This window comes from Heteronotia binoei, chromosome 19 (genome assembly GCF_032191835.1).
Source record: "Heteronotia binoei isolate CCM8104 ecotype False Entrance Well chromosome 19, APGP_CSIRO_Hbin_v1, whole genome shotgun sequence".
Classification (NCBI taxonomy): Eukaryota; Metazoa; Chordata; class Lepidosauria; order Squamata; family Gekkonidae; genus Heteronotia; species Heteronotia binoei.
In genome coordinates, this window is record NC_083241.1 from 3,350,485 (window position 1) to 3,369,991 (window position 19,507).

At 50.0% G+C, this 19,507-nt stretch overlaps 1 protein-coding gene across 1 annotated transcript in view; it reads right to left on the minus strand.

Annotated features, from left to right (window-relative positions):
* SMAD3 (SMAD family member 3) overlaps positions 1–18,795 on the minus strand; it is a 93,447-nt gene extending 74,652 nt beyond the window's left edge. Inside the window, exon 1 of the mRNA XM_060260218.1 lies at positions 18,590–18,795. Coding sequence (XP_060116201.1) covers positions 18,590–18,795 — 206 coding nt within the window. The remainder of the gene's footprint in view (positions 1–18,589) is intronic.
* Positions 18,796–19,507: the final 712 nt, after the last annotated feature.

A 19,507-nucleotide genomic window follows, 5' to 3' on the forward strand; every position in this document is an offset into this window, starting at 1 on the left:
CCAGACAGAGAGTTCCAACAATACGCTGTGGCTAATAGCCACTGATGGACCTCTGCTCCAGATGCTTATTTTCGACATTGCTGGTGGCTTTGTAAACATATCAAACACTTTCGGCTGAAAATAATTCAACAGATCAAACTAATTACCTTGAATGAACTACCGTTGCTACCAGAAATCTTATTATTAGGCAATTGGTCTGATCGGCAAGGCAACAATACAAAAAATGAAGCTATTCATATATTACTTTCGGTAGCACGTACAACTATTGCTTCACAATGGATAACCAAAAACAAGCTATCAATTATGTCTCGGCAAAACAGACTATGGGAATACTTTGTGATGTATAAGATTACAACCAAAGTGACCTCCTCCATTACAGAATCGCATACATTACACTAATAGCAATTTGATTCCCTATCATTACATATCTCACAGACAATGAGGTTATACCAAATAATCCTATATATCAGAGAATGTTGTATTTTTCAATATTTATAGTATGTTATATACATTTCACCTTCTAAAACAAGCTTAGCTGCGAACGGTGTCCTTTTTTGGAATATGCATATTTATAGGAGGAGGAGAAGACTGCAGATTATACCCCACCCTTCTCTCTGAATCAGAGTGGCTTACAATCTCCTATGTCTTCTTCCCCCACAACAGACACCCTGTGAGGTAGGTAGGTAGGGCTGAGAGAGCTCTCCTAGAAGCTGCCCTTTCAAGGACAGCTCTGCGAGAGCTACAGCTGACTCAAGGCCATTCTAGCAGCTGCAAGTGGAAGAGTGGGGAATCAAACCCGGTTCTCCCAGATAAGAGAGCTCTGGCTGACCCAAGGCCATTCCAGCAGCTGCAAGTGGAGGAGTGGGGAATCAAACCCGGTTCTCCCAGATAAGAGAGCTATGGCTGACCCAAGGCCATTCCAGCAGCTGCAAGTGGAGGAGTGGGGAATCAAACCCGGTTCTCCCAGATAAGAGAGCTCTGGCTGACCCAAGGCCATTCTAGCAGCTGCAAGTGAAAGAGTGGGGAATCAAACCTGGTTCTCCCTGATAAGAGTCCAAGCACTTAACTGCTACACCAAACTGGCTACAGGCCATTGTAGCATGTGTTGCATTTTATTATTGCTTACTTTGTAGGTTTTCTGATTTTCGTTTCAATAAAAATATGTTTAAAATGGGAGGGGGGGGGTAGGAAAGCCAAGCAAACCTCAGACAGGTATCAGATACAGAATTCAGAGCAGCACTAGCCCCGCCCCCCAGAACATCTCTGTGGAGCCTCCTCTGCCCCTCCTAACCACCTTTGACCTCTCCCCTACAATCAGGGGTGCCACACAATGGTTCACCTTTCTTGCTGCCCACCAAGTGGTTTTGTAAAGCGGGTGGAGCCAGGTGGGTTCTTGCTCAACAAGGCTTGAACATATGAACATCTGAAGCTGCCTTCTATTGAACCAGAGCCAGGGTCCATCAAAATCAGTATTGTCTACTCAGACCAGCAGCGGCTCTCCAGGGTCTCAAGCTGAGGTTTTTCACGCCTACTTGCTTGGACCCTTTTTAGTTGGAGATGTCAGGGATTGAACCTGGGACCTTCTGCTTACCAAGCCGATGCTCTACCACTGAGCCACAGCCCCATTCATGGCTCTCCAGGGTCTCAAGCGGAGGTTTTTCACACCTACTTGCCTGGACCCTTTTTAGTTGGAGATACCGGGGATTGAACCTGGGACCTTCTACTTACCAAGCAGATGCTCTACCACTGAGCCACAGCCCCATTCATGGCTCTCCAGGGTCTCAAGCTGAGGGTTTTCACACCTACTTGCCTGGACCCTTTTTAGTTGGAGATGTCGGGGATTGAACCTGGGACCTTCTGCTTACCAAGCAGATGCTCTACTACTGAGCCACCATCCCTCCACTACTTAGCCACCATCCCTCCCTTTCTGATTGGCTATGCAGATCAAAAGGATGTGGGTTCAGGGGCACCTGCCACTCCAGTGTGTTTTATTCTCTCTTTATGCCAATAAAGGTATTGATTGACTGATATTCTAGATCCGTACAAATCTTCGGTGACCAATACAAAACCCCTGTTTAGCAAGGGATCCCACCCACTTTCTAAAAAAAGTGGGCACCAGGAAAGGTGCCAGAGAGCACCCGTGGGCACCCCTGAGTTAGTTACAGCAAGCCAAAATAAAAGGGGAAGGGAAGAAGAAACCATTTGCCAAATATGAACCCGCGTCTAACTTTAAAAGTGAGAAAGAACCCGACTGCTGCTAGGTTTGGATTCCTGCCCCCCCCCCCTTTTAAAAAAATAGGGTCCAAAACACAAAACAGACATTTCACATCACATCTACCAAAGCACTCGCTCAATAGGTTTGATTCCCCATTCCTCTGCCAAGCCCACAGTAAGGAAGAAAAGACCAAGTATACGTGAAAAAAAAAAAATCAGGAATTCAAGCCAGCAGGCCAAAACTTACTGGAAAAGGGATACACCTTTTGCCCAGAAAATTCATTAAGGGTGAGGGGAAGGTGCGGGGAGGGGAGAGTGAAGTTAGGCCTTCCTGGCTTCCGACAGGGTCCTCGTGCACAACAGCTGTACTCCCTCTGCATTCGCGGAATATTTGCTTCCATCAACATAACCACAGCTTGCTATTTAGGAAGCGGTATTTATCGGCAAGGATCCCACCCGGCAGTTCGAAGCAGCGGTTTCCCAAACCTTCTCAGAGGACCCTTCCCCTCGTGACGTCTACCGAGGAACCCCTGCACCTTGGCTGCAGAACCTCCGCTCGCTGCAAAGGATTCTGGGAGATGTGCTGGCGAATGTACTTGGTTCACCCATCCCACTGGGGCTCACTCCCTCGCCACGTGAAATGAGAGCATGCTCAAAGTTCCCCCGCAGCTATGCATTTGTTCACAGCAAAAGTGTGCTGCTCTTTCTTCAAAGGGGTTACAAAGCAGTCAGGGCTCTCTGGGGACACCATTTAATCAAAACCAGCAAAAAGACTGGGCCCTGAGTTCTAATCCCCTCTCAGCACGAAGCTCACTGAACGGAACTGAACGGGGTTTCTCGGCACAGTGGGAGGGCTTCTAGTGTCCTGGTCTCGCTGGTGGACCTCCTGATGGCACCTGGGTTTTTTTGGCCACTGTGTGACACAGAGTATTGGACTGGATGGGCCATTGGCCTGATTCAACATGGCTTCTCTTGTGTTCTTATGTCTGGGACAGTGATGCTCTGTATTCTTGGTTCTTGGGGGGGGCAACAGTGGGAGGGCTTCTAGTGTCCTGGTTTCACTGGTGGACCTCCTGATGGCCCCTGGGTTTTTTTGGCCACTGTGTGACACAGAGTATTGGACTGGATGGGCCATTGGCCTGATTCAACATGGCTTCTCTTGTGTTCTTATGTCTGGGACAGTGATGCTCTGTATTCTTGGTTCTTGGGGGGGCAACAGTGGGAGGGCTTCTAGTGTCCTGGTTTCACTGGTGGACCTCCTGATGGCACCTGGGTTTTTTTGGCCGCTGTGTGACACAGAGTATTGGACTGGATGGGCCATTGGCCTGATCCAACATGGCTTCTCTTGTGTTCTTATGTCTGGGACAGTGATGCTCTGTATTCTTGGTTCTTGGGGGGGCAACAGTGGGAGGGCTTCTAGTGTCCTGGTCTCACTGGTGGACCTCCTGATGGCACCTGGGTTTTTTTGGCCGCTGTGTGACACAGAGTGTTGGACTGGATGGGCCACTGGCCTGATCCAACAGGGCTTCTCTTATGTTCTTCTGTGACACAGAGTGTTGGACTGGAGGGGCCACTGGCCTGATCCAACAGGGCTTCTCTTATGTTCTTCTGTGACACAGAGTGTTGGACTGGATGGGCCTGATCCAAATGGCTTCTCTTATGTTCTTCTGTGACACAGAGTGTTGGACTGGAGGGGCCACTGGCCTGATCCAACAGGGCTTCTCTTATGTTCTTCTGTGACACAGAGTGTTGGACTGGATGGGCCTGATCCAAATGGCTTCTCTTATGTTCTTAACCAGGCCAGTCTCTCAAGCCAACCTACTGCACATGGTAGTTGTGAGATAGCAAAACCAGGGGGTGTTTATGGGGTTACCCATAACTCCCTTGCAGGATGTCTGACAAATAAACGGCGGGAGCATTCGGCTGCAGGGAGTTTAGAAGCCGCCTCAACGGATGGGCAGGCCGCAGAAGCGATCCATCAAAAATATTCCCTGCGGTTGAGCGTGCAAACACCGGAGAGACGGACACCTAAATATTACGGAGGCTAGCTTAAGGTTTACCACTAAATATCTGCGGAATGCGAAGGCGTGCCCAGAGGTGAAAGACACATGCCTGACTTGAGAGAGGGAGAGAGATGTTTTCAACTAAAATCCAAAGTCAGCTGACTTACTGCTACCGTTTCAAAGGGCTAAGGACCGTTTCTGGAAACAGAGCCGTCCATTTATAAATATAAAAGGCAGCCGGCCGAGCTTTGATCCAAGCACAATACACGGTTTCACTCACTTCCCCTTTATTGCATTATTTTTAGGGTCTGTTTACTCTTTCTCTCATTCAACAGCACCAAAAAAACCCAACAAAACAAAACCCCTCTGTCTCTGTTTCAGTATTTATGGATCGCCAACTGAGCAGATACCTGAAGCCAGGCTTCCCAACCTCCAGATGCAGCCTGGAATTCTCACAGAATCATGAGAGTTCTTCAGAATTTAGAGACCAGATTCTGCAGAAGCAACAACAACTTTGGAAAGCAAGATTCTACGGTAGGGGTGTCAAACTCATTTGTTATGGGGGCTGAATCTGACATAACTGAGACCTTGTCGGGCCATATGTGGCATAAAACGTAATGCCAAGCAGTGAAGATAGAAACTTTATAAAGGATACAAACACAATGAAAGATTTTTTTAAAAAAAATAAAATAAAACATACTTAAAACATTAGCACCCACTGGACTTAAAGGTGCTTTCTTGGTATCTCTCCAGTGGGATCCAGGGAGCTGGGCAAAAGAAGCTCTGGCTCTTTCCTTCCTTCCCCAGGAGACCAGGAGGGGGAGAAGCCTCAGCCAATAGAAGGAAGAGAGTCTTGGCTGAGTAGCTCTCCTGTGTGATTGAGAGAGCCTGGTAAAGCAAGCTTTCCCTCCCCCTCCCCTTCCTCCCCAAGGGAGGAGCCTCAGCAAATGGAGAAGACAGAGGTTTTGTTCTGTAGCTCCTGTGCGATTGAGCAAGCCTGGCAAAGCAAGCTGTGATGCAGAAGGAAGCAAGAGAGGGAGAAGGAAGCAATGACAGCCAGTTGCTCGGGGGCCTGATAGGAGCCCTCTGGGGGCCTGATTTGGCCCCTGGGTCATGTTTGACACCCCTGTTCTATGGCATCACATCTCTGTTGAGCTTCTCCCCCCCCCCAAAATGCTGCCCTCAGATCTCCAGGGACTTCCCATGCCAGCATCATTGGCAATCCCATCTGGGCCATAGATGCCGTTCACGTTTCACGTAAGAGCAGGCAGCCTATCTTCAAGTTTCACAAATTGACGCAAAGCATGAAAAGATATTGCAGCATATGGGGCTGCTGAGTCTACCCAGTGAACTTGGATGTCTTCTGGTTTTGGGGGAAAAAAACCCAATTCAGTTGGCTGGCCGGCTGCGCCTAAATTAGCCAGGATTCCCTCTGCCTCGTGCAAACCCCCGCCTCCCCCCAATGGGGCCCTCTGGACCAATACCTTCAAGAAGTGTTTTGCAAAGTGATCTTTAAAGAAAAAGAAAACAGTAGATTTATACCCTGTACTTCGCTCTGAATCAGAGTGCCTTATAATCTCATTTATCTTCCTCCTACACAACAGACACCCTGTGAGGTGGGTGGGGCTGAGAGAGCTCTCTCAGAAGCTGCCCTTTCAAGGACAACTCTTATCTGGGAGAACCGGGTTTGATTCCCCACTCCTCCACTTGCACCTGCTAGCATGGCCTTGGGTCTGCCATAGCTCTGGCAGAGGTTGTCCTTGAAAGGGCAGCTGCTGTGAGAGCCCTCTCCAGCCCCACCCACCTCACAGGGTGTCTGTTGTGGGGGAGGAAGGTAAAGGAGATTGTGAGCCGCTCTGAGACTCTTCGGAGTGGAGGGCGGGATAGAAATCCAATATCTTCTTCTTGTGAGAGCTATGGCTGACCCAAGGCCATTCCAGCAGCTGCAAGTGGAGAAGTGGGGAATCAGACCCAGTTCTCCCAGATAAGAGGCCACACACTTAACCACTACACCAAACTGGCTCTCACGCACTAAGAATACAGAGCATCACTGCCCCAGACAGAGAGTTCCAACAGTACGCTGTGGCTAATAGCCACTGATGGACCTCTGCTCCATATGTTTGGCTCTTTAATCGTAAAATGCTGCAGACCCTTGGTCTGCGGTCTCCTCGCAGTCCGCAGGAGGAAAGTGAGGCACAGGGAGGCCTTTGCCGGAACCATGTGTGTGCTCCACAAACTGCACCACAATCTTCTCTAACGCGCAAGAGGTTCCACAGCAGAGATGTCCAGGGCCCCTAGAGTTTGGAAACAAATGACTGAATGCTGCCCCCAATTTTTGTCAGAACCAAATGGTGTTCTAAGCACAAATGCATGTGTTTGTGTATCCACACTCAGTCCCCGGGGGCATGCTCTTGCTGGAAATATCCTAAGCATTTCACATTCAATATGAATCCCCTTTTTCCAAACTTCCGGGGTTCAGTACATTTGCTGCTCTCCTACTTCCCTGCAACTCCTTTGACTCTTATAAGTAGAGGTCATTTTGTAGAAAAATAGGTGGTGAAGCTTATTAGCAAAACTCATTAGCATATCCCCCCCCCCCAGCCAAAAGCAACCTGATGCAAGAAAGGAGAGCCTCGGGTGAGCGAGGCCTCCTTGGGCTGGCTAGAGATCCAGCCAACCCAAGCAGGCCTCACTCAACTGGGGCTCTCCTGGGATGCCCCCCCCCCAGTTCCGCAAGCCTTGAAAGGAAGTAGTATTCATGCTAGCCTTCAACTGAATTCCTGCCATTGTAATATAAAGGATACCTAAGAGCACTGAACGCCATCGGAAATGAATAATCTTAGAACCAAACTGTTTTTAACTGCTATATTATTGAATATTGTATTATTTTAAAATGCATAATTAATGTTCGTTGTGATTTTATTCTTGTGAGCTGCCCTGAGCCTGCTTCGGCGGGGAGGGCGGAATATAAATCTAAATCAATCAAATCAATCAATCAAACAAAAGGCCAGGAAGCCACCCGCCACCCAAAATCGCATAAGGAGTGGAGAAATGGTGGCGTGGGCTTCTCCAGGAATTAATGAGGGCTGCTGGGGGCGTGGCAAAGCCCCTGGGGACTGGCTGACTGCTCACTCTCCTAGTCCAGGGATTGTTATGCAGCTGCACCTGCTATTCAATGGACAAGGTGGGGGGGGGGGAGAAGAGGGAGAGCCCTCAGGTAATTATTCCTTCATTAGCTATTCCACTTTAATTATTTAACCACAAAAGCCAGCAGAACAAGTCTGAGAACCTGATTCTGCAAAGGAGGCAAAAAGAACACTCCAGACAAATAGGGCTCATGAATCTTTAGCTGAGTAGACCTGTGACAGTCACAGACGACTACACCCAAATCTCTGAAGAACATCTTGGTTAAATGAGGATTCCCTTCAGACTGAAACTAGCGTGCTCTAAGAGCTGAAGTGTCAGACTGGACTCTGGGAGACCCAGGTTCGAATCCCCACTCTGCCGTGGAAACTTGCTGGGGGACTTTTGGCCAGTCACATTCCTCACCGTCAAACCTACCTTACAGGGTCGATACAACGATAAAACAGAGGAAGAAAACAATGTAAGCTGCTTTGGTTCCAAACTGGACAAGGCATAAATGAAGCATATAAAATAAATGATAAGAGTTCAGCTTCAATATAAGATTTTAGCCACTGTTTATGGTAAACTTTTTTTTAAAAGGTTAAAGGTAGTCCCCTGTGCAAGCACCAGTCATTTCTGACTCTGGGGTGACATCACATCACAACGGTTTCACAGCATCTTTTTTACGGGGCGGTTTGCCCTTGCCTTCTCCAGTCATTGACATTTTCCCCCCAAGCAAGCTGGAGGTTCCTTTTACCGACCTCGGAAGGATGGAAGGCTGAGTTAACCTTGAGTTGGCTACCTGAACCCAGCTTCCGTCGGGATTGAACTCAGGTTGTGAGCAGAGCTTCGACTGCAGTACTGCAGCTTTACCACTCAATACCAAGGAGCTCTTTTATGGTAAACTTACCAGATTTTATATTCCTTGGATTACTTACATTCCTCTCTTTCAAACATCTGAAACAACTAAATATTGAAAATTTGCAGTATACATATGTTTGTTAAAATTCTATATTTTTATTGCTGACTGTTAATAACTATTGTAACTGTACTCTATTTTATTTTGTTATGCTTATGTTGTAAAAATACAAGGCCTTGTTAATTTTAAAAACAAAAACAACTGCCCCAGTCGAATGCCCAAAACCATCTTGGAGCATGATTCCCCTATAACGGAGCAGATTCTCACTTTGCAGTGTTTCCTGTCAGGTAAAAAATACATTGCTAAAGCGTTAAGAACATAAGAGAAGCCATGTTGGATCAGGCCAATGGCCCCTCCAGTCCAGCACTCTGTGTCACATAAGAACATAAGAGAAGCCCTGTTGGATCAGGCCAAAGGCCCCTCCAGTCCAACACTCTGTGCCACAGAAGAACATAAGAGAAGCCCTGTTGGATCAGGCCAATGGCCCCTCCAGTCCAGCACACCGTGTCACAGAAGAACATAAGAGAAGCCATGTTGGATCAGGCCAATGGCCCCTCCAGTCCAGCACTCTGTGTCACATAAGAACAGAAGAGAAGCCATGTTGGATCAGGCCAATGGCCCCTCCAGTCCAGCACTCTGTGTCACATAAGAACATAAGAGAAGCCATGTTGGATCAGGCCAATGGCTCATCCAGTCCAACACTCTGTGTCACACAGTGGCCAAAAAAACCAAGTGCCAGCAAGAGGTCCACCAGTGGGGCTAGAAGCCCTTCCACTGTGCCCCCCTCCAAGCACAAGAATACAGAGTATCACTTCTCCAGACAGAGAGTTCCAATAATAGGCTGTGGCTAATAGCCACTGATGGACCTCTGCTCCATATGCTTATCCATTCCCCTCTTGAAGCTGTCTATGCTTGCAGCGGCCACCACCTCCTGTGGCAATGAATTCCACGTGTTAATCACCCTTTGGGGGAAGAAGGACTTCCTTTTATCCGTTCTAACCCAACTGCTCAGCAATTTCATCGAATGCCCACGAGTTCTCGTATTGTGAGAAAGGGAGAGAAGGACTTCTTTCTCTGTCTTCTCTATCCCATGCATAATCTTGTAAACCTCTATCATGTATTCGTTACATGATAGAGGTTTACAGGCCAAAGATGATGGTGCCAGCTTAATCCCGAAACACCACCAGTAAATTCACAGCCCTTTCGCCCACTGCAAGGAATTAGCCTCAAGACTGTGTCTCTGTGTGTGTGCAATCACCTCAACTCAGCCTCCTGGCCAAATGCTAACCCAGGACAACAAACTGTTCCAGCCAGAGGACACCGGAGACTGCGACCCCATGCTGAACTTACAAGGCAGTCCCGTGAGTTGGGGAGGGGTGAGCGTGGCTGAAAGGGACCAAACAAAACAGAACTGCCATTGTTAAGAGGCTGTGGGGAAAGCAACCAGGAATTTTTCCATTCTCTTGCAAATAAAACTGCCTGGGGGAGGAGTAAGAAAAGAAGGGGAACTCTAAGGTGCTAATGGATAGCAAGACACTTCCAGCTCCAATGCATGTGGGGGGGGGGGGGGGGAGGGAAGGAAAGAGACTCAAGAGATTACAGCTGCAATGACAGCAAAGTTGCAAAGGCTGAATTCTAGATATACAGAAAGCGATGGCTATGCTGAAAAGTGATATCGTTACAAATGGGGGAAAAAAACTGTCTAAAAGTAACAACTGTCGACACAAGTCTCGGCTTGCTACTCTATATTTTGAAACAAACCATTTATTATCAATATTATTGACAAAAAGCACTACACACTAGATGCCAGATTTTCACAACAATGGCAAACTTACAATAGAAGGTTGCTGTTACCCGCAGCAGCAATGGATTGCCTAGGTAACTATCCATTTCATTCGCCTTCTTCAGGCTGCAGTACGCTAGGTAAAGCCTCGAATTCAGTAATGGAATGCCCAGTAATTCCTTCAAATTTATATTTAGACAGTTGCAGTTGGAGCCTCCGAGACCAACAGTCTTCATTAGGGGTAACCCTTGGTCAGATTCAAAACGTCTCTGTGCTAATTCTAGATGTAAGCTTTTGTGCATGCACACGAAAAGCTTATACATATGAACATATGAAGCTGCCTTATACTGAATCAGACCCTTGGTCCATCAAAGTCAGTCTTGTCTTCTCAGACTGGCAGCGGCTCTCCAGGGTCTCAAGATGAGGTTTTTCACACCTATTTGCCTGGACCCCTTTTTGGAGATGCCAGGGATTGAACCTGGGACCTTCTGCTTCCCAAGCAGATGCTCTACCACTGAGCCACCGTCCCTCCCCAAAGAATTAGGTGCCACTGGAATCAAACTGCGTTGTTCTGTTGCTTTAGACCCACGGGGCAAACCCCCCCCCCCCCCGAACCTAGCTGCAATGAAGAGTGGCCTTTTTGGAGAGTCAGTTTGGTGTAGTGGTTAAGTGTGTGGACTCTTATCTGGGAGAACTGGTTTGATTCCCCACCCCTCCTCATGCAGCTGCTGGAATGGCCTTGGGCCAGCCATAGCTCTGGCAGAGGTTGTCGTTGAAAGGGCAGCTGCTGTGGGAGCCCTCTCAGCCCCACCCACCTCACAGAGAGGTACGTCAAGGTTGGGGAAGGGAAGGAGATTGCCGAGAGGTTAAAACGGATAAAAGGAAGTACTTCTTCACCCAAAAGGTGATTTAACATGTGGAATTCACTGCCACAGGAGGTGGCGGCGGCCACAAGTATAGCCACCTTCAAGAAGGGTTTAGATAAAATATGGAGCACAGGTCCATCAGTGGCTATTAGCCACAGTGTATGTGTGTATATAAAATTTTTTGCCACTGTGTGACACAGAGGGTTGGACTTGATGGGCCGTTGGCCTGATCCAACATGGCTTCTCTTATGTTCTTATGAGAGTCCTTCCAGTAGTGAAGGGTGGGGTATAAGTCCAGTCTCTTTCCCCTTTCCTAGCCACCTGGCACAGGTACAGCCACTGCACAGAGGGAGTGTTGGAAGAGCATCTAAACTCTATCCCAGGGGTGGCCAAACTGCGGCTCCGGAGCCTCATGTGGCTCTTTCACACATATTGTGTGGCTCTTGAAGCCCCCTCTGCCCTGTTGGCCAGCATGGAGAAGGCATTTCTCTCTTTAAATCACTTCTCCAAGCCTGCCAGCTGGTAGCTTGGAGAATACATTTATAGCTAAAGTTGCTTTCTTTTCCCTTCTCCTCAACAATCTATTCTTCCTTCCTTCCTTCCTTCCTTCCTTCCTTCCTTCCTTCCTTCCTTCCTTCCTTCCTTCCTTCCTTCCTTCCTTTCCTTCCTTCCTTCCTTCCTTCCCTTCCCTCGCCTCCTCGAACATCTGAAGTTCATGTCTTGTGGCTCTCAAACATCTGACGCTGATATGATATGATTGTTTCATTAAGCAAGTTTGGCCACACCACCACGCCCCCCCCCTCTGGTCTATCTGCAGAAAGTCTCCTTTTGGGAAGGCTAAGAAATCTCTCTGGCTGCTCCATCCACACAATGGAACACTCATCAGGAGCAATTAAGTACACACAGAGAGGAAAGTAGTATACAGTGACTGCGTGGAGTTTCACACATCAAAATTGCCGGAGAGAGTAAGGAGAAAGCCTATGAGAGAGAACACAGCCCTGGCACACAGGAAGTTTCAGGTCCAAGGATCTCAGAGGCAGAGACAGAAAAGAGATAAAACTGGGCAGCTTCATACCCAAGAAGGCAGCTTCATACCTAATACACACATTTGGTTTCACAGAAGCGTAGAATTGGAAGGGACCTCCCGGGAGGGAGGACAGTGGCTCAGTGGTAAAGCATCTGCTTGGTAAGCACAAGGTCCCAGATCCAATCCCCGGCGTCTCCAACTAAAAGGAGTTCAGGCAAAAAGGCATGAAAAACCTCAGCTGAGACCCTGGAGAGCCGCTGCCAGCCTGAGTAGACAAGACTGACTTTGATGGACCCAGGGTCTGATTCAGTAGAAGGCAGCTTCAGATGTTCTAGGGAGGGATGGTGACTCAGTGGCAGAGCATCTGCTTGGTAAGCAGAAGGTCCCAGGTTCAATCCCTGGCATCTCCAACTAAATAGGGTCCAGGCAAGCAGACGTGGAAAACCTCAGCTTGAGACCCTGGAGAGCCGCTGCCAGTCTGAGTAGACAAGACTGACTTTGATGGACCGAGGGTCTGATTCAGTAGAAGGCAGCTTCATATGTTCATATGTCAAACTAATCCAACCCCTGCACAATGCAGGAAACTCACAAATACCTCCCCGCACACATACATCCAGTGACCCTTGCTCCATGCCCAGAAGATCCCTCCAGGATCCCTGGCCAAATTGGCCTGGAGAGAAATTGCTGCCTGACCCCAAAGTGGTGAACAGGATTCCTGGGTGTGTCAGAAAGGGCCAGGAAAACTTTGAAATGCATTGTCTGGAAAGGGTAGCTTCCAAAAGGTTTGGCTTAGGAGCTCTGCTGGGGGATTGAAAGAGCCTGGCAAAGCAAGCGCTGCCTCCCCTGCTTCCTCCCCAAGGGAGGAGCCTCAGCCAATGGAGAAAATAGAGGTTCTGCTCTGTAGCTCCTGTGCAATTCAGCAAGCCTTGCACAGCAAACTGTTATGTGGAAGGAAGCAAGAGAGAGGGAGAAGGAAGCAGATGACAGCCAGTTGCTCAGGGGCCTGATAGGAGCCCTCCGGGGGGCCTGATTCAGTCCCCAAGCCGCAAGTTTGACATCCTTGGCCTATAGCATGCAGAAGGTCCCAGGTTCAATCCCCGGCATCTCCAGTTAACAGAGACCAGGCAGGTGGTGATGGGAAAGACCTTTAACCCAAGACTCTGGAGAGCCACTGCCAGTCTGAGCAGACAAGACTTACTTTGATGGGCCATGGGTCTGATTCAGCATAAATGGCTTCATATACATTTGTGTGATAGCTCTCTATGGGTAAGTCTTTGAAACCCAGAGTACTGGGTGTGCCATAAATCTCTGCACACAATTTCCTTTCTAGTTTGGTGTAGTGCTTAAGTGTGCGGACTTTTATCTGGGAGAACCGGGTTTGATTCCCCCACTCCTTCACTTGCACCTGCTGAGATGGCCTTGGGTCAGCCAGAGCTCTCTTATCTGGGAGAACCGGGTTTGATTCCCCACTCCTCCACTTGCAGCTGCTGGAATGGCCTTGGGTCAGCCAGAGCTCTCTTATCTGGGAGAACCGGGTTTGATTCCCCACTCTTCCACTTGCAGCTGCTGGAATGGCCTTGGGTCAGCTACAGCTCTCTTATCTGGGAGAACTGGGTTTGATTCCCCCTCCTCCACTTGCAGCTGCTGGAATGGCCTTGGGTCAGCTACAGCTCTCTTATCTGGGAGAACCGGGTTTGATTCCCCACTCTTCCACTTGCAGCTGCTGGAATGGCCTTGGGTCAGCTACAGCTCTCTTATCTGGGAGAACCGGGTTTGATTCCCCACTCCTCCACTTGCACCTGCTGAGATGGCCTTGGGTCAGCCATAGCTTTCATAGAAGCTGTCCTTGAAAGGTGCAGCTGCTGTAAAAGCACTCTCAGCCCCACCTACCTCACAGGGTGTTTGTTGTTGGGGGGGGGGGCGGGGAAGGTAGAGGAGATTGTGACCGCTCTGAGATTCAGAGTATAGGGCGGGATATAAATCCAAAAATCTTCTATTCCTGAAGGAAGGAGCCTATTACCATCTCACCAGCACACATACTCGAGCTGATCAGTTAGAGCAGGGGTGTCAAAAGTGTGGCCTGAGGGACAGATTCAGGCCCCTGGAGGGCTCCCATCAGGCCCCCAAGCAACTGGCTGTCATCTGCTTCCTTCTCACTCTCTTGCTTCCTTCTGCATCACAACTGGCTTTGCCAAGCTTGCTCAATCGCACAAAAGCTTCAAAGCAAACCCTCTCTTTCCTCCATTGGCTGATCAACACATGAAGCGACTTATGTACAAAAGCTCGCAATGCCGGCCATTTCATGTTTTCCCCTGGGTCTTAGGCTCAAAGTGTTGACCATGAGATTTCTATAATGAATGTCAATAAATCAAAAGCAGGTTTACAACTTACACGCGCACAACCGAACAGCATACTCAAGATTGCTACGGCATAGACACCGTCTCCATTTTTTGATGCAATAACTCAGAGCGAGAGGTGTCAGTTATCAGAGACTAATCAACAAGCTATTACAAGAGTGCTAATCTTTTAAGTATATTTTAAGCTTTTAAAAATCTTTGTTTGGATCAGCCATAGCTTTCATCGAAGCTGTCCTTGAAAGGGCAGCTGCTGTAAAAGCACTCTCAGCCCCACCTACCTCACAGGGTAAATGTGAGCGTGTGCAATCACACGGGCATGCCAAACCAGAACGTGTCCTTTATAAGGTTTATATCTCTGCTCCCTGGCAGTACATTATAAGATGTAATGGCCTAGTCCAGAGGTGGCCAACTTGCCTAACATAAGAGCTACATAGAATAAATGCCAGATGTCTGAGAGCCGCAAGACATGAACATCAGATGTTTGAGAGTCGCAAGACGGGAAGGAAGAGAGGGAGGGAGGGAAGCAGATAAGTGGGGGGGGGAAGTAGAAAGAAAGCAACGTTAACTTTAAATGCATTCTCCAAACTTCCAGCTGGCTTGGAGAAGTGATTTCAAGAGACAAATGACTTCTCCAACCCAGCCAGCAGGGCAGTGTGTGCTTCAAGAGCCACACAATATGTGTGAAAGAGCCACGCGGCTCCTGAGCCACAGTTTGGCCACCCCATGGCCTAGTCTAACAAGGTCTCATTTATGTCAGATCCAGCCCTCATATTAAATGAGTTTGACACCCAAGTTAGAGAAAAGAACCTCCAGCCACTGATAACAGCAGTCAACCAAGATCTCCCCACCCATCATCAAAGCCCGTCCTTTTTCCATCCAGATATATGCTAGGATATCCGATTTCCTGCTTGGCCCCCAAAGTTTATCAGAAGAAGACACCAAGACAAGAGCCAACAACGGGTGCGTCGGAAGCCGCGTGCGTGTCTTACAAGGAAAACATTCAACGGCGATGTGTTTTCTCAAGAACCTCACATTTTCTGGCAGCTCCGCCTAACAGATGCCCCTTTGTGCAGGCCAGCCACCCTGTGCTAAATCATACTGACAGCCGAGGCCCACATTTATGGAGCTAGGAAAGCAAGCAGCAACAGCAAAAACAAACACAGAGGCACCACAATTTCACAGCTTTCTGGACAGCCCCGGCAGGAACTTTAACCTTCTTTAGAAAGAAGCGCCAAAGGCGTCTGAGTTCCGTCTCCCAAACGACCGGTTGAAGGTTCGGAAAGGTCTCCGAGAAGCAAAACTCCACAGTGGGACCCTTCCCGCCCCCCCCCGACAGCTGCCAAGACTTGCACACTTCCAAGATTATGCACAAAAGGGTGAATGTGAGCGTGTGTGCGATTGTGCGATCGCATGGCATGCCAAACCGGAATGAAAATCCTTTGCTTAGACGTGACGGCCACCTTGTCCGGCTCAGCATCTGTGCTCCTAGCCAGAGAGTGATCACCATTTGGAAGGTGAGGTTTCCAAAAATAGAGTTCCATTTGCTTCAAGAGACTAGTCTCCCCACCATTCTGGTGCCTTGGGAAAACTGCAAAGCCCCGAATAGACTGTTTTCTCCAATCAGATAAGAAGAAAGAGTTAGTTTTTATACCCAGCTTTTTCGCTACAAGAAGGAGTCTCAGAACAAGCTTGCAATCGCCTTCCCTTCCTCTCCCCACAATGGACACCCTGGGGCTGAGAGAACTCTGAGAGGACTTGTGACTGACCCAAAGCCACCCAGATGGCTCCAGGTGGAGAAGTGGGCAACCAAGCCTGGTTCTCTGGATTAGAATCTGCCGCTCTTAACCACTTCTCCAAACTGGTAGGACAAAGTTATGAGTCCAGTGGCTTTTTAAGACCAACAAAGTCTGATTCGAGGTAGAAGTGAACCACAGTCAAAGAGACTGGAGTCTAGTATCTCCTTAGATACCAACAAGATTTTGGGGTATGGCTTCCAGGAGTCAACGACTCCCTTTCATCAGATGCATCTGGATACAGTTACGGGGGACTCCACATCTCCCCTGTGGTCTCTTAGGCCCACCAATTAGAGCAGGGGTGCCCAAACTTGCTTACTGTAACAGCCATATAGAATAAACATCAGATGTTTGAGAGCAGGCAGGCAGGCAGGAAAGAAGGAAGGAAGGAAGGCAGGCAGGAAAATAGATGGGGGAAGGAGAGAGATACGGAAAGAAACCAACTTTAAATGCATTCTTGAAGCTGCCAGCTAGCTTGGCTTGGAGAGCCACACAATATATGTGATAGAGCCACATGTGGCTCCAGAGCCACAGTTTGGCCACCCCTGAGATATGGGGCTCTACAGATCACCAATTGGGGTGTCTGCACCTCCATCAATGTCTAAAGCCTTCAGTAGCTCCATGCGGATACCTGCCTCGCTAGAACAAATCAGACACTCATCTTGGCCTACCCTGTGTTTCAGCCGGAGCTTTTGAGCAAGGCCAAAGAAAAGAGAGAAAGATCAGCACCCAGCAGATGTACACTGCCCCTGAATGTGGAGGTTCCATTTAGCTCTCGGATCAAGACCTAGAGCCAATCTGCACAAGTCCAATTTTTATCTGAGAAGTGTGCCTGAAGCACCCGAAAGCTTTGAATAAAAACTGTGTTGGTCTTAAAAGTGCGCCTGGCCTCCAACTTTCTTCTGCTGCTTCAGACAACATGGCGGCTGCCTGGGTCTTCCAGCTTGTCTGTTCTAGTCAGGGAAAGTCCCTGTGGAACTGTCTTCCGAGTACACCCGCTTTGAATCAAGGTGTGAATTCTTCTCTCGTCCCCCAAACACCCCAGCAGGTATCAGAGGCAGAGGTTTTTCAAACCCTTGCTTCCCTATTCTATATTTCTGGTATGTAAAAAGGTAAAAGTAGTCCCCCGTGCAGGCACCAGAGCTGTTTTGTAGCAGGAGCTCCTTTGCATATTAGGCCACACACACCCTGATGTAGCCAATCCTCCTGGAGCTTACAGCAGGCCCTGTAAGAAGAGCCCTGGAAGCTCCAGGAGGATTGGCTACATGCTGGAGGAGTGGCCTGATATGCAAAGGAGTTCCTGCTACAAAAAAAAAGCCCTGGCAAGCACCAGTCATTTCCAACTCTGGAGTGACGTTGCTTTCACAACGTTTTCACGGCAGACTTTTTACGGGGTGGTTTGCCATTGCCTTCCCCAGCACTCTACACTTTCCCCCCAGCAAGCTGGGTGCTCATTTTACCGACCTCCGAAGGACGGAAGGCTGAGTCAACCTGGAGCCGGCTACCTGAACCCAGCTTCCGCCGGGATTGAACTCAGGTCATGAGCAGAGAGCTCGGACTGCAGTACTGCAGCTTTACCACTCTGCGCCATGGGGTATGTAGGTCCCAGTAAACGTCATGCCCAGGACAGCAGAAAGCCAGGGCAGGATAGGACCAGTTATCCTTCAGGAGGAAGCCTTCATCAAGACAGTGACACCCCCCCTCACCAAAAAAACAGGTGTACTCTGAATCCTCAAGTCTACTCAGCGTGGCTTACTCCCAGGAAACCCTTCTTAGGACTGCACAAGATCCCTTGCAAGGGCCGCAGAGCTCTACTTTCTCTGGCGGCAGCAAAGAAAAGCCTGCTCTTTCCAACTCCGTCTTTGCCCTTTGCAAACTTCCAATGGTTGCGGTCAGAGAGAAGCTCTTTTGAAGCAATAGACGGGTCGCCATGTTCCTCAGTCTGGAGCAGCACAAAAAAAAGCCAGAGTCCGGACTCCGGCGGCACCTGGCAGGGTAACAAAATCGGGGGCACGAAGAGGCGCTTTTGGATTTAAGAAGCGAGCACCGGACTCCCCAAAAGCTCCCCAAGCGCGGGTAGCCGTTCAGGCGCTGCCGGATTCTGAGCTCTTCCCTACTTTTTCCAAGCCCCGGCTGCGGCAACCTCCTGCTAGCATCGAATCCCTAAAACGCCAAGGCTCCAAAAGCGCCACTTCAACAGGAGCGCCCAGGCCTCCCCCCCCAAAAAAAGTCTCCAAAACGCCAAGCATCCAGAGGCGCGACTGCACAGAAACGCCGAGGTCCTCCCCCACCCCCCAAAACAGCTCCAAGGCCACCCAAAACGCAAGTCTCCAAAGCGCCAAGGCAAAGGGGCGCGGGTTGGAAACAGAACTTGGAGAGGGGCGGTCCCGGCGTCTGCGCGCCCTGCGGCAGCCCCTTCCAAAGCCCCCCGTCCTCCTGGAGGGGGGCGCCTGCGAGCCATTCTCCCCTCCCCTGCCCTGCCCTGGGGGGCGCGCCGGGCCCACCTGGGGATGGTGATGCACTTGGTGGCGGCGCTCTGGGTGGTGATGGCCTTCTCCAGCTCGTCGAGCTGCCCGCTCTTCTTGAGCTTCTTCACCAGGCTCTTGACGGCCTTCTCGCACCACTTCTCCTCCTGCCCGTTCTGCTCGCCCTTCTTCCAGCCCAGCAGCCGCTTGACGATCGGCGGCGTGAAGGGCAGGATGGACGACATGATCCCGCCCGGGCGGCCAGGCGCCTCCTCCGCCGCCTCCTTCCACTGCAGCCGCTCCAAGCCCCGCGCCCGCGGACAAAGCGGCGGCGGCCCCTTCCGGCCTCCTTTCCCCCCTCGGCGGCGCCTCCAAACTTTGTGCCGACTTCGCCCGGCCCGCCTCCGGCAGCTGCAGCCGCTCGCAGCGCCCCCCGCCGCCGGCTCCTCCTCTGGGGCGGTGCGTAAAAACGCGCTCCGGGGCCCGTCTGAGTCGCATGCAAATGCGCGGCCGCCTGCCCCAAAAGCAGCAGCGGCGGGAGGTGGAGGCGAGTGGGGCGGAGTCAGCCAGGCGGGCGGGAACGCAAAACGCAAAGGCCCGAGGGGCCAGGGGCTTTGCCAACTCCCGCTTCGGAAAGGCCGGGAGATAGGGTGACCAATCCCCAGGTGATCTCTTAAGTGTTTTCTAAGCTGGATACATGGTAGGTAGTAGTGTGCTGGAATTTTATAAGTCAGTGCACGGTGGTCTTTCTTGCCCTGCTTCTAACCCTAACCCGGAAGGGCGACGCACTCTGGTTGCCAAATCCCCAGGTGGGGGCAGGGGATCCCCCGGTTTGGCGCCCCCCCCCCCCGCTTTAGGGTCATCAGAAAGCGCGGGGGGAGCGGGAAATGTTCTTTCTTCACCCAAAGGCTGATTAACGCGTGGAATTCACTGCCACAGGAGGTGGCCGCGGCTGCT